Raw genomic sequence first — 16,314 nt, forward strand, 5'->3', positions numbered from 1 at the left:
AAATCACGCAATTAGTTAATGATATCATAACGGCACATTCCTTTCGTAATCGCATAGGAAAAAGCGCGTGCGTTACCCTTAGAGGCCTTAGATATTGTGAAATCACTAATCTCTAATTGCTTGGACACTGATTTTCGTGATAATGATAAGATATTAATTGAAATATCCGCTCGCATCGGTGTGATAGTTTTTTCCGATTGCAATGTGTACGACGACCGGATGACACGTCGCGAAGGCTGAACTTGTCAGATGCGCATTGCGCGCGCGCATCCGTCCGCGCTAGACGTGTGTTGTGCCGTGTATGGGAATTAGCCACCGGGTGAGTAGGTACACGTGAAATTTATTTTGTGTAGAAATTCTTAATTTAAATACTGCAACCATTAAGTTTTAAACCTAAACCTAAGTTTACGTAACTTTTTTTCTAAATTTGAATTTCCATCAGACTTGTTCTTTTTAATTTATTTTTATTGTGCCATAGATGGCTGTGAGTTATGGTTATTGCTTGAACTAAAAAGGATTTGAAGATAAACTTAGTCTTAGAATTTAGATGATAGGTTACAACCTATTCATGATTATTACCTATTCACATAAAAGATTATATAGCATATAACAATATATTGTTATGTGCTATATAATCTTTTATGTGGAAGATTTCTAAGAAATCCCTTTCAATGAACAGCTTAGGAATCATGAAGCCTGACAAGAAATATTTATAATAAGTTATAAGACGAATCAAATGTTGTAAAAAATATAATAAGGATCCTAAATTAATTTAATTTGTGCATAGCTAACAATAAAAATAATGTTATTGTTTGTTGGCTAAGTAAAAGAAATAAAAAATAAAATACCTTCGTAACGAAACGGGATTTTTATTTTTAATCTTTTGAAGACCAAAGCGGCAAAACTGGTAAGTAACGTTGCTAATACCAGGGTGAGTGACCTTAGATCCTCGCTCCTCAGTATTCCAGTAATTACCTATGTTTATATCCCTGTTGCTGCTTGGTCACTCATAAAACCTGATTGTTAACTTCGAACATACACAACAAATGCTTAGCAAAATTAGAAAATAAGTAAGTACCTACTTATGTGAAATTTTTAAGCCTAATACAATATCCAATTTCTGGCGAAAGACGAAACTCTGACATTTTTAGTTCTAAAGATCTACAAAGAATATACAGAACCTTAATGTTAAAATAAAGTCTCTAATTTATTTAACTAAGTATAGAAATAAGTTTATTTTTTATAATAAATATCAAAATTAGACTAAAATGATTGGTTTGTCACCTAGCGAGTCTTTTACTCTTCAGGTGACAAACCATATTTTGTAAATTTTAATAATATGATATTTTAAGTTTGAATTATTTTGCTACACTATAATCTGTTTGTCCATATATACTGTATACACTATACATGCATTTGAAGTTAGAAAATACCAGAAAATAAAATAATTATCTCATGTTGTAAATTTTAAATCATCACAACACCATTAAGTTAAACACAACTAAAGGGCACAGATTTAAAGTCAAAATGACAAATTACCTTCTAACTTAACATCGCTAAAAATTAACCAAGGTTAGTTTCATAATAAAACCTTCTCTAGGTTGTTTTGTGGTTACTACGTTTATGTTAACACCTTTATATTTCAAAGCAACCACTTTGAAATTTTGATTTCTTTTGAATAACTAAACATTTCACAAGTAATTATTAGGGAAAGCGTATTTCTCACGCATAAAATTCAAAGCTGAACTACATTGTCTCTAATTAAGTAATTACTAACTAGACGGAAACATCTGTCACTTTATTGCCAATCGCGGTTTGTAAAGAAAACAATGAAATATGGAAGGAAATATGACAAGTTTTTTGACAGGGTGAGGGGGTCAATGACCGTTACGGACAAAATTCGGCAATTTGAGAATAGTATGTATTTATGAAGTAGGGTAGTAACTAGTACCTAGGTATGCAATTTTTGCCGGAGTAAATTATGTAATATTTTTAAATATTGCTTATAAAAATAAACTACGTTGTTCAACTCAATTTAAGTGGCACCTCACACTATCTTAAGATTCCACTTTTGCCACTTATAGATAAAAAGTACGCTTTAATGTTTAGGCGGCAGGTTTGAGAATTGATTTCAATCCTTATCAGTATTAGTTATCAAGTCAAAAGTATGTATTTATTAGAAGACGAAAACTTACCGGTTAACTCCGTTAAAGTTACAGTTAGTAGTAAAACAGAGCTACCCAGCTCTGTTTTTTTATGCATTTTTTATGCGATTTATTTTCGTGATTATAAATCACGTGACTCGGGAAACGAATATTTTGCTGAAATAATAGAACAACCACCCAAATTTTGTCGTTCCCTTGTAAAACCGACACATTTACATGTAGGAAAGTAATTTATTTCTTTGCGGCTATATATTGCAAGGTAAAATGTCAACCGTCATTAGTCATCAGTCATCACTCATCAAGAATCTTACCTAAGAACTTACTTATATCACGTCTTATTATCATTTATTAAATTATAGTCAATAGGTAACATTAGAAAATAGAAATGGAAAAGACTGATTAATATTATGAGAGGTCATACGTTAACCGCCAACCGATGTTTTACAGTCGAAGGTGAAATTGGGCTTTTTAAATGCATTATGCAGTACGGGAATTAGTAATAAACGAAAATAAATTATAATAATTTGAAATATAAAAATCTAAATTAATCACTTGTATAATTTTAAAAGACATCATTCATCAAAAGTTTTTGTAAAAACACGTCATAAAAGTTAAACCAGTGGAAAGTACTAAACGAAAACATAGTGGTGACAAACTGAGTGTTCTAATGGATTTCGTTTCGATTAATTAATTAATCAATAGCCAAAAAAATACGCATACGGCATACCTAACGCATAAATCATATTGCTCATAAATCATGTTGCTAACTGCAATGCCAAAAATTAATTAAAAAAAATATTTATAAACTTCCTGTGGTCGTGCAGATGGGCCATGATCGCGTGCAGTCGTGAGATTCTTTTTCCTTGTTCTTGAGAAACATTTGTTATTAATGAGCAGAGGAAGTCAGGTGATATCATTCGCTGAATGTCCGCTTTAATGTTTTAAGGGAAAACCTTTTTATAAAAAAAATTAAGTGGCTGCATATAGTCTTGTTTAACATTTTAGCCTAATGGTTAATTAGGTCCAACACTTACATAGTAATAGTTTAGTAATTACGTCATTAGTCAGTACATCGATTTGTCGAAAACTTTATATCAGGTCTTAGTTTACGAGCTAACAGCAGAATGGTCTCCCTCACTTCCATAACCAAGTCACCTTTAAAAATAATTGGAGGTCAATTTTATGGTTTTGCAAAGCTACAAACGGCATTGTCAAAACCACAGACATAGATCATGATAGATACAGCATGTGTATGTACTTCCGCGCGTGCCATATCGCGCTCCCAAACGACGAGCAATGCTCGTCTTTCGAAAGACGTCAATCGGAATTTTAAAAATGCCTAAAAGTGCCGTATTGAGCTGTAGAAATTCAAATAGAAACGTTGGCCTAGATAATGGGCACTTTTCTTATCATCGGTACGTCACAGTAGCTTTAAAAAAGTGGCACGCTCGTTTTCATACAAATGGAGCGACATGCGGTATCTATCTTGATCTATATCTGCGGTCAAAACAAACGCACCAAGATGCGCCTAAAATACGAAGGCAGATTTTAAACGTTTCCTCTTCCATGTCGTAGACGTGACTAAAAAGCCGCAGTCACGGTCACGCAAACTCCTGCTTAGAATTTTATTGCACATTGTTTTCTTGCTCACCACATAAGCGGTTCCAAGTATTCGCTTCTTTGTTTTATAAGATCCTGGTAGTGCATACCGTCTGAAAGTATTACATTGCCGCGTCGCAGACCAGAAATTATACAGGGTGTCAAAAGACCGCTTCCGATAACTTCGTGGGGTTATTATAGGGCATGAGATATATCCATTGGTGCAAGAAATTTTCATGTAATCGCCAGTTTTTAAAATAGTCAAAATTTTCAACACGCAATGTATAATGCGTGCAGTTAATGCGCGATAATATCGCCCGCCGCCGATGAATGAAACCCCGGGCCGAGCCGGCCCCCCCGCGCCGCCCGCGCCGATTACCGCGCGCGCGGCTCTGCGCTAGTCATGAGTTAAGACAAAACAGCTGATCGTGGTGTGCCCTATACCCTAGCCCGTAGGTACCTAGTGAATAAACCACCAATATTGTAATGATAAATTACAATAGTTTACACGATTTAACAAAATGTTACAATTTATTAATTACCGTTTCTCAGGTTTTTACTCAAAAATACTCAGTTTTTACTTCCGGCCAAAAAGGAAAAGAAATCATAATTCACATCCGATCATCATACGATTTACACATCTGTAAAAATACATACACAGTTACCTACTGCACCTATCAATACCTATCAATGGAAAACATACGTGATAACATGTTCACTGACCTGTGATCAGCTGTCTGCTTTTATGAAATGCAGTTCGAACTGTGCTCCATGATCCATCTAACTCGATGTAGATTGCAGAGTTATTCAACACTTAACAAAAGTAATTACAGGAGACATTCCAATTCTTTAAACACTTTTTATTCCACTGTTTAAACCGCACTATCGTCTATCGACGACGATGTTCACCTGTTCCTTAAAGCATCGCACATTCATCGGACGTATCTTGTCACGGCCCGTTATTAATTACAAACATAAAAAAAAATAGTTAACAATACACAAAACAAGCAATAATATGACAACATCTAAACGTAAAATTACAAAACTTAAACAAAAACGTCACAGTACCTACACCAGCACGGCGCGTGTTAGACAGCCGACTGAACAAAATTGAAGAAAAAACTTTGTAAAATAATAGGGATGTATCCCTGTGCAATGTGAATATTTTGAGTAATCGATAATTTTTTTATCGATAAATCGTATTAATTGTTTTACATACGAGTACGTATTGATTACTGTCAAACTAAAAATAAACAAATACCTACTCAATATTAAGAAAAGCGACAATAATTAAAAGTTATTTAATTAATTAGGTATTAAAGTATTTTAGACGCGCATAACGCGTACCACGGTATAACAATCACTTTATCACGGTAATGTAGGTATCGAATTTAAAAAAATGAGATGAGATCTACTAAATAATAGTTATAATTTTTATTATTTAATGGTAATTTAAATATCGACTACATAGTATTGAATTTATAGGGTACAACACTTAGATTGTCCTTGAAATGGATTAGCGACACGTGCGTCGGGCACCTGCACAGCGGCGCGCTTTGTCGGCGCCGCGATCAAAGCAAGCCGCCGGTCGGTGTCCTTTGACTACTTCCGAAAGTCGATACACGACGAACATTATTTCAAAAATTAAAATAGATTTTTTAATTTAGTAGCCATTTGAGCATTGAGGTAATAGGTTGTTAGAGTTGTTAGGAGATAAGTTTGATTTTTTAACAATTACTTCAAGTATCAAAACGTGGTAGTATTGTGTAAAGTGTTAATAATTGATTATTATTTCAGTTGTAATAAAATACTTTGTGGTGTGATACATTTCGTTAACGAGAAGTTTTTTTGACGTTCTTGGTAGTGACTGGTCTTATTGCTTGGTGTTAAGGACTATTTTCAAAATGCATAAAGAAGTAAGAACACTTGAACTCAACATTTTTCACGTAAGTTAATTGCCAGTTTTATGTATGAGGTTTTTTCGTGTATCATCTGTTATTTCGATTGATAAGTAACGATTGCGGATAAACAGTTCATCCGCATAGGTTTCGTTACTTACGATGAACTTTTTAACTAGTCTAATAATCTTAGAAGTTTGCCATACTGTCGTAAGTTGTTACACATGCACAGACAGTTACTTACAGTTTTCTACATGAGCTACCATTAAACTCTTAACACTGCAAGTAGCTTAGATGAGAGGTCAGAGGTCAGAGTTCTAAGTTCCACGTCATGGTGACCTTCATGGCTTTGAAATTGAAAAGACATACATTAGGGTTTCTGTGTGTTCTGTCGTAAGTCGTAACTCGTAGTGTATCGTCATTCGTCGCATACGACCTTTCGACTTAGCGTGCGTAGGGCGGAGCTAACAGCTGATTAACGCGGTCAACGTTCTCGGGTATATAGATGCTGGCGGGAAAGATTCCGAATTATTCCCGTCGAATACTTCGGAAGTATTCCGAAATATTCCGAAACTTTGGGAATATTTCAACTGTCAAAAATAACGAGGAAAATTGCGCTTGGAAGTTGTAAACTATTTATCTTTAGTTGTGTATCTAAGAATATGTGATGCCGGTTACTAACATTATTAGCCAAGCGGCGAGAAACGGCTTTTTTGGCTTATTATCATTACTAGCGATAAATAGCGGCTGGTAACGGCTTGTTACTTTTCTTTGATAATACCTAATCATATAAGTTCGTTTATTGTTTATGGTTTTTATTCTGATTTACCTACTTACAATAGGATAAATTAGTATGGATACACGGACGTAAAAAAAATTTTGTGTATGGATATAAGTAAGTAATAAGGTGGTAATAAGTAGGTAAGTATAGATTAATCAATCCCATTGGCCATTACTAATTTATGATAAAACTAGATGACGCCCGCAACTCCGTTGCGCCAAAATTCGTTTATCGCGCCGGAACCGTACATTTATCCGGGATAAAAACTATTCTATGTCCTTTCACGGAACTCAAAGTATTTCCATGTCAATTTTCAGCCAAATCGGTTCAGCGGTTCGAGCGTGAAGAGGTAACAGACAGACAGGCAAACAGACGCACTTTCGCATTTATAATATTAAACCTAGAAGTAGGTATAGATAAACAATTTATATTTTAAATGTGCCACTGAACAAAATATAATTCACTCAACCACCACAAACCACAAACAAACACGTATATTTCCATTGAATTATTCCGGCGAAATATTCGACGGAAACATTCGAATGCGGGGTACGAATCTTTCCGCGGGGTGAGGGAAAACTTCTCCGGGGAGCATCTCCCTTCCGCGCCGCCGTCGCCCGCTCACACGACTCGCTCGCCCGTACGAGCGGGCGACGGCGGTGCGGAAGGGAGATGCTCCCCGGAGAAGTTTTCCCTCACCCCGCGGAAAGATTCGTACCCCGCAATCGAATGTTTCCGTCGAATATTTCGCCGTGGCAGTCGGCGCGTGCGAAGCGGTGATAGCGGCCGGCGGGCGACGCTCTATGCGCGGCGGCGATCGATGATTGATGCAAAATACGATTTTTCAGCATAAATAAAAATTCATATTTTTTTTTATTAAATTCATTTTGAATAATTCAAATTTAAAGAAACTTTCCCAGAAGTATTCCGGAATTATTCGGAATTTTTCAGAAGTTTTGCAACTATACTCGGGTATGTACTCGGAACACGAGAACGTTGACCGCGCGCTTGCAAATGCTTATTGGGGTAAAAATAATAAAATTTAAAAAAATATTTTAAAATATTTTTTTATGTGGTTTATTATCATGTTTAAAGGGTTTTAATTATAAAAAAATAAAGAATAAAAAATTAAAAAAATAAAAAAAAAAATTAAAAAAAAATACATATTCGTAATCAGAAAATGTAGTATAATCATACCCCAAAGTTATCGGAAGTGGTCTTATTACACCCTGTATTATACTCGTAGTCTATCGAACAGTTTAATACGTACGAGTATAAACAGAGGACGATCTTTGATTGGTCAATTTAAAGGGGATTTCTTACAACAGCAGTTATTTGTTCACAGATTAAAATGCCGAAGTTCAAGTCAGTGCTGGTAACTGGAGGCGCGGGGTACATCGGAAGCCACTGTGTGGTAGACCTCCTGAACGCGGGATATGACGTCATAGCGATAGATAACTTCGCCAACGCGGTCTGCGACGACGAAGGATCCCCAGCGCTGCGACGAGCGGAACAGATCACCGGCAAGAAGATCGCATTCTACAAAGCTGACTTACTCGACAAACCACAGATCAACGACATATTTGATAAGGTAAAGATTGATATTGTTATATAAAATATTGTGGTAGTTACTTTTTGGTGGCAGCGGTGGGATTTTATATTCTTATCTAAGTACCATCGAGGAAATTGATTCTATACGTGGGAGAGCCATGCTTCGGCACGAATGGGCCGGCTCGACCGGATAAATACCACGTTCTCACAGAAAACCGGCGTGAAACAGCGCTTGCGCTGTGTTTCGCCGAGTGAGTGAGTTTACCGGAGGCCCAATCCCCTACCCTATTCCCATTCCTACCCTCCCCTATTCCCTTCCCTTCCCTACCATCCCCTATTACCCTATTCCCTCTTAAAAGGCCGGCAACGCACATGCAGCTCTTCTGATGCTGCGAGTGTCCATGGGCGACGGAAGTTGCTTTCCATCAGGTGACCCGTTTGCTCGTTTGCCCCCTTATTTCATAAAAAAAAAAAAAGGCAGTTGACGGATCTACGTCATTACTCATTTGGTCGGATTATGTCAATTCAATGTAAGTAGCAAAGTGTCGGCTGGTTTTGACATAACCCGACCAAACTAGGTAGGTCCGCCATCTGCCTATGAATCAACTTCTCTGACAGTACAACACATAATTACTTTAATCCACAGTATTTCGACGTAATCTATAATGCTTATAATAGTAACTCTAAACTTGGAGTGGGCTCTTCCATCATTCCTACAATTTAAAACTCTAAAAACGTAAAAATATTATTTTTATCATAAAATAATTTCTTTATTTTCGATTTCCAGCACGATGTGGACTGCGTTATACATTTCGCCGCATTGAAGGCCGTTGGGGAGTCCATGCAACAACCATTACTTTACTACCAAAATAACCTACTGGGCATGCTCAATTTATTAGAGGTAAGTGGAGTTCTTCGTTGAATAGACGATAAAGAAACTTTGTGTGTAAATTCCAATTTTCTAAAATCAGGAAGAATTTTTAAGCCATACTTAGATAGCCAAGTTTGAAATTTAAACAAGACCAAGCTTCTGTTTTTTCTCAAAATCAAGGAAGTTTAAAATACCCACATCAATTCAATTAAGCTATCGACAAGTATGCAAATATTTAATTACCTGCATAATGAACCATGAAAAAATGGAACGACCGACCTTATAGAGCTCGTCAAATGTTAATTGGCTTATTAATTAGCAATCAATTTATAGACAATCATAAAGGTGATCTTGACATTGAGCCTCATTGAGGATCATCCTGCTAGCATGGGCGTAGCGAGGTACGTGGAGCGGGGATTGTGGGATGAGAGGGAAGGCATTCAAACCCAGTTCGCTCACATTCAATACTATTGTGAGATACTCATAATATGTTAAAAATCACGAATTCGAAATTTAGGATTATCTTAATTTGCCCCCCCCCCCTATGGCGCTATGGCCCCCTCCCCTACGATATCTCGATATCCTACTATACATCTAGAATCCTGGCTACGCCCATACCTGCTAGTCTAATATTTTTAATGCTAAGAGGCTACTTACGTCTAACAGCTAACCGAATACCTGACGAGCCTTTGGATGAATAAGACTTACCTATCGAAGATCACGAATACGTTATTGCACATAATATTCCACGAGCTGATATCATTTGCTATTACTTCCTATCAGATGTTAGAAAATCCCCCTTGTGTTATGGTATCTTGCGAATTGCTGTTCAAACATCTCTCACTGTTTCAAACTTTAGCAGCTTTTTGAACCTTCACTGCCATCTTCCATGGCTCTTTGATCTGAGGTGACCTTAGGCCTATTTGTTGCTAAACTTTCACACTGTCAATTCCATCAATCCCTTTTTTCAGGTAATGCGCTCCCATAACTGCTACCAAATGGTGTTCTCGTCATCGTGTACGGTGTACGGCGAACCAGAGAAACTCCCCATCACAGAAGCCCACCCTACTGGCAGCATCACCAATGTGTACGGCAGAACGAAGTACTTCATAGAGGAAATGCTGAAGGATCTGAGCGCTGCTGATGAGGTAAGGACGAGGGGAAGTCAGGAGTTAAAAGTATTTGATGTGAGATTTTGTGTCGGTGCGAAGCTATTGAGATGGCAAGTAAAGTCTCAGACCAAATAAAAAGTCGCATAAAAAGAGCCAAATTGAATACTTTGGGACCTTTTCCGTGCACCTTAAACTTTAGAGTATTATGGGCCTTCCGAATAAGGACTCAATTTTCGTTTGCAACGTTTACTGCAGTTGTCAGCAGAAGTTCTATCAAATAATTCGTTTGCAATAATTTTATTTTGTGGTATAGCAATAATTTTATTTTGTGATATTTTACAAAATCACTACGTCCATTTCTTTTATCCAATCTAAACTGGCTAGTTCAATCGCTAAATCCCTCGACACTTGCCAAAGGTCTCAGCTGCTGCAGCCGATTAACTGTCATCTATAAGTGGTCGACATAAAGGTACTGTCAGGGGTAAATTATTTCTGAACGGCCTGTAGAAAGTCGAGCCATACTCAACCGACGTGACCGATTAGAAAACCAGTTCTACACGTTATTGAAGAAGATCAAGGCCGTCGCACATTTTTTATTTCCTATTCGTAAGACACGTCATGGATGCTTCACATTCTCGCTGAAAGCCGCGAAAAACGCACGCAATACTCTCATTTTCGGATTGGGTGTTAATTCTATTATGTATAACGAGCTTTTGCCCGCGGCTTCGCTCGCGTTAAGGATTATTATATACAAACTTTCATCCCCTATTTTAACCCCTTGGAGTTGAAATTGATCAAAATCCTTTCTTAGCGGATGCCTACGTCATAACATCTACCTGCATGCCAAATTTCAGCCCGATCCGTCCAGTGGTTTGGGCTGTGCGTTGATAGATCACTATGTCAATCAGTCAGTCATATATATATATATATAAAGATTGCCCTAGAAAACTTTGGAATTCCATCAACAAAATTTCTCACCGCTGCTCAAACGACTTTTCCCGGTCTCAACCTGAATTAACAAAAATTAAAAATTCTGTAAGAGAATCCCTAAATGAATGCAACGCTTATTTTGCTTCAATAGGTCAGACACTTGCACACTCTATATCTACAAAAACAAGCAGAACATCAGCTATACCACAAAATAGAATATTTGCAACGACTAACTCGTTCTTTATCTCACCGACAAACCAAATTGAGGTTAAGAGCTTAATCCGAAATCTAAATAACTCTAGCTCCCATGGACTTGACGGCATAAATAACAGAGTATTAAAAAGTTTAGTGGACATCATAGCTCCACCAATCACATTAATTATTAATGAGAGCATAGAAACTGGAGTTTTTCCCAAATCTTGGAAAACCGCCGTTGTCACTCCTATCCACAAAAGCGGACCTAGGGATGACCCCAGTAACTACCGACCAATTTCTCTTTTAAGTACACTGTCCAAACTTCTTGAACGGATCATACACCGGAGATTAATTTCATTTCTAGACTCAAATCAGATAATTAACAGCCAACAGTTTGGATTTCAAAGGGAAAAATCCACGGAAGACGCTGTTTCTTCTCTCGTAAATAAAGTCGTTTCCCACCTCGACGAGGGTCGGTGCTGTGTTGGTGTATTTCTTGATCTGGCTAAGGCATTCGACACAGTTTCAATACCCATACTCTTGGGAAAACTAGAATCTTGTGGCGTTAGGGGTATTGCCTTAAAATGGTTTACCAGCTATTTATCAGACAGACTTCAACGAGTTAAACTAGGTAATGACTTAAGTGATGCTAAACCAATTACTTACGGTGTCCCTCAGGGCAGCATATTAGGCCCATCACTTTTCTTACTCTACATAAACGAAATTGCCTCCTTACCCTTAGCCTCTGCAGACATCTACTGCTACGCGGATGATACTGCTCTCATTTTCCACGCTAAAACTGTAAGTGATGTCCGTCGAATTGCTGAAGAAGGATTAGCGCTTGTCTCAAATTGGCTTATAACCAATTTGTTAACAATAAATACCTCGAAAACAAAATTTGTGTTTTTTCATAAAACAGCTGCATCAAATTGCAAACCTTTACTTTATTTGAGTATACATAGCTGTTCTACCAATGAGCGAGAGTCCTGTAACTGTCCCCAAATTCAAAGAGTACCAAACTTGAAATATCTTGGCATAATTTTAGATGAGAAGCTGTCCTTTAGGGAACATATTTGCCTACTAACCTCCCGTATTCGAAAACTAATACCAGTTCTGAGAAATCTACGCAACGCAGCGGACCCTCACTTACTAAGAACCATATACCTAGCACTCTGTCAGTCTATCATAAACTACTGCATACCAGTGTGGGGAGGTGCAGCGTCTACCACCCTTATCGCTGCCGAAAGAGCTCAGCGTGCTTTACTTAAAGTTGCTCTGAACAAGAGGAGAAGATATCCCACCTCTGCTCTGTATCAAGAATTTCGTGTATTAAGTGTTAGGAAACTCTACATACTAAGAGCAGGAATGGCTATGCACAAGCATATCCTTAGCTCCTCCCATTACATAACACTAATGAAACAACGGTCTTTTAGAGTTCCCGCAGTCGCTGTCAAAACTTCGTTCGCTCAAAATCTTGGAATTTCTTATGAGGAAGCTGAAAATATGATCAAAATTACCGAATAAAGTCATGCTCACATAAACACACACACACACACACACACACACACACACACACACACACACACACACACACACACACACACACACACACACACACAATCACGCTCACACACGCACGCACACGCGCACATACCCACGCACACACATACACACACACAACACACGCACACGCACTCGCGCATACACACACTCACACTAATAACATCAATAATATAACTTTTAATTTAGTGTAATTATATTAGTAATTATTTTAAAAACATAAAATTATGTAATTATCGTAACTTCGTCTCGTCCCCACAGGACAGGCATCGCCTAGTGTGGGGATCCATTATCGCATATTATGTTAATTTTTGTTTTTTGGCCAATAAATATTTGTATTTGTATATATATATATATATATATATATATATATATATATATATATATATATATATATATATATATATATATATATATATATATATATAATATATATATACAGGGTGTAACAAAAACAAGTGATAATACTTTAGGGTGTGTACGTGTTCCTTGTAGAGAGTTCACTGTGAAAGTAGCAGCGCTGAAAGACCAAAAAATTTTTTCACTTTTGTATGGGCAAGGGTCCGAGCGTCACGAGTTTCCCCATACAAAAGTGAAAAAAATTTTTGGTCTTTCAGCGCTGCTACTTTCACAGTGAACTCTCTACAAGGAACACGTACACACCCTAAAGTATTATCACTAGTTTTTGTTACACCCTGTATATATATATATATATATATATATATATATATATATATATATATATATATATATATATATATATATATATATATAGCATTTTGCTGAACACCTTATCACTATTTCTCGCAGATAATATGTGCAAATCCAAAAGTTAACATAACCAGATTAAATCATATCCGCCATCTTCCTATGAATTTCCCTGATAGAGCAAAGCAATGTATTATTTTCCTTTATGGAGCAAAGTCCCTAAGCAATCTTTCATATTTTCAGAAATGGAACATCATCTCCTTGCGATACTTCAACCCAGTGGGTGCTCATCCCTCGGGCCTGATCGGCGAAGACCCCACCAAGGAGTTCAGCAACCTCATGCCGTATATGTCCCAGGTCGCGCTCGGCAAGAAACCCGTGCTGACCATATTCGGAAACGATTATAACACACCCGATGGCACAGGTACGAGTTACGATACGTAATGTTTTTTTGACTTCTATTACTGATTTACATAGTCACAGTGGACACTGGATATTGGATGTTGAACTTGAAACATGGCAGAAATTCGGTCATTGACATATCGCTTGTCTCTTTCATTTACATGCGAAACTATCGCTATCGCGCTTCCGTCTCATATTGAAATGAGATAGCTTCATATTAATACGCGTATGAAAAAGACAAGTATTCAATTATATATAGACGAATTCAGTGATGGTGGTGAACCTGCATCGATGTAAATCAGCATTTATGTTTACGAGAATACATGTCTTTATTTTTTTTTAATATTGCTTATTAAAACAATTACTTAAACAAATTAAGGGAATGCAAATATTATAAAACGACTTTTACTTTTGATGGAAGGAAATTCCATAGTGGTGTATTAAGATTTAAGACGTAATGTTATTTTAATTGTTATTTGTTCAGGTATAAGAGACTACATTCACGTAATGGACCTAGCGAGCGGTCACGTCGCTGCACTGAAAGTGTTGAGCGACGCACACGGTAGACTAAAGGTAATAATGATGCACTTAGAAATCATTTTCAAGCCACTTTCCTATATAGAGCGACTAACGGGTCGATTTTAGTCACCCGGCAAGTCACCAGTCGAAAGTAGTATTCGCAGCAAGCGATCGCTTGCGACTGAGCGTTTGCACGGTCGATTTTAGTCACCAGCCGCATGCGGCCATTGGCCGCACGACTTTGGGGCATGCGACTTTAGCCGCATGCGGCGTAGCCATTTCGACGGTCGATTTTCGCCGTGAGGCGTAAATCGTGCGGCTTTAGTCACCCGTGTTAATCGGCCATAATGCTCACGAGTTTCATACCTAAACGTGGAGCGGAGAGAGTTGCGGGTGAGCTAGGGGAGGCATTCAATCCCAGTTCGCTCGCTCATATTTTGTTATTTTCGAAGTCTAGTATTTTCTAAATCTATAGAATCCTGGCTAAACCCATGACCCTTGCAAACAAGATATCTATACTGGTCATGTGTTTTTTGTTTGCAAAGGCATTGGGCTCGTTACTAGTACACTAAAGTAACCAACACTAGACGCCTCCGTGGTCTTATGGTACAGAGCGCGGCTCTTGACTCGGAGATCGTGGGTTCGATTCCCGCGTTGGAAACATGTTATTTCCAAGTTTGGTTAGGACAATGCAGGCTGATCACCTGATTGTCTGACAAGTAAGATGATCCATGCGTCGGATGGGCTTGTAAAAAGTCGGTCCTGCGCCTGATCTCTCGCCGGTCGTGTCGGTCTTCCGTCCCACTGGGTTATGAGAGTAAAGGAATAGAGAGTGCTCTTGTGTACTACGCACACACTTGGGCACTATAAAAGTACTCCTGCGTAGCTGGCCTGGTTTCAATGAAACCGGCCACCGTCACCGAAATCGGTGTGGGAGCTATTATTATTATTAAACTAACCAAAGCCATTTTTTTTCAGGTATACAACTTAGGAACGGGCCGAGGAGTGTCAGTAAAGGAGCTAGTAGACGTATTCCAAAGGGTCACCAACACCAACATTCCCATAAAATACGTGGAGAGGAGACTTGGGGATATCACGGCTATGTGGGCTGATGCAACACTGGCGAAGGAGGAGCTAGGGTGGACCGCTCAACACACTATTGAAGAGATGTGTAAGTATATTCAATTACTATGCTGATCTTTTGTTAGGGATATTGTGTCGATTAATTAATATTCGTTACTCCCTTTCAGACTGCGACAGCACCTAGTGGCGAAAAATGGAACTAAATTCTTACTGTACGATATTGTGAATGTTGCAAATTGTTGTTGTAAACAAAATATATTAATGCAGCTAATTCTACTTCATGCAAAATTACCAGTCAGTCACGTCGTGAAAGACTTAGAAATTCATACATTGACTCCGAATACTACATATTTTTTTATGAAATAGGGGGGCAAACGAGCAAACGGGTCACGTGATGGAAAGCAACTTCCGTCGCCCATGGACACTCGCAGCATCAGAAGAGCTGCAGGTGCGTTGCCGGCCTTTTAAGAGGGAATAGGGTAATGGGGGAGGATAGGGAAGGGAATAGGGGAGGGTAGGAAGGAAATAGGGGAGGATAGGGAAGGGAAAAGGATAGGGGATTGGGCCTCCGGTAAACTCACTCACTCGGCGAAACACAACACAGAAAACCGGCGCTCACGCCGGTTTTCTGTGAGCCCGTGGTATTTCTCCGGTCCAGCCGGCCCATTCGTGCCGAAGCATGGCTCTCCTACGTCACATGTCTTTTTTCTTCGCACATAAATATACTTAATGTTAAGTCATTTCACAGTAATTTCTTGTTGCAGAGGTGTAAATTACTTTTGATTTCCACTTTCAGGTACCGACTTTTGGAGATGGCAGACAATGAACCCAGACGGATATGCGAAAAAGCAGAAAACAACATTCATAGCTGTTAATGGAAAAAGTTAATTTAAATATTTATTAATATAAGTACTTTTTATAAATTTGATTTTTTATATTT

At 38.1% G+C, this 16,314-nt stretch overlaps 1 protein-coding gene across 2 annotated transcripts; it reads left to right on the top strand.

Moving 5' to 3' along the window:
• Positions 1-243: 243 nt before the first annotated feature.
• Positions 244-16,291, top strand: LOC121737294 (UDP-glucose 4-epimerase-like). 2 transcript variants are annotated; one of them, XM_042128927.1, is made up of 8 exons: positions 244-319; positions 7,789-8,034; positions 8,782-8,895; positions 9,837-10,013; positions 13,614-13,794; positions 14,257-14,345; positions 15,270-15,462; positions 16,171-16,291. In XM_042128927.1, exons 1-8 carry the CDS (start codon positions 302-304, stop codon positions 16,260-16,262), a joined length of 1,110 nt encoding a protein of 369 aa, XP_041984861.1. In that variant the 5' UTR covers positions 244-301; the 3' UTR covers positions 16,263-16,291. The 2 variants fall into 2 exon arrangements, with proteins under 2 accessions (XP_041984861.1, XP_041984862.1); XM_042128928.1 differs by having other exon boundaries at positions 267-327.
• Positions 16,292-16,314: the final 23 nt, after the last annotated feature.

Source organism: Aricia agestis, chromosome 20 (genome assembly GCF_905147365.1).
Source record: "Aricia agestis chromosome 20, ilAriAges1.1, whole genome shotgun sequence".
In the NCBI taxonomy this organism is placed as follows: domain Eukaryota; kingdom Metazoa; phylum Arthropoda; class Insecta; order Lepidoptera; family Lycaenidae; genus Aricia; species Aricia agestis.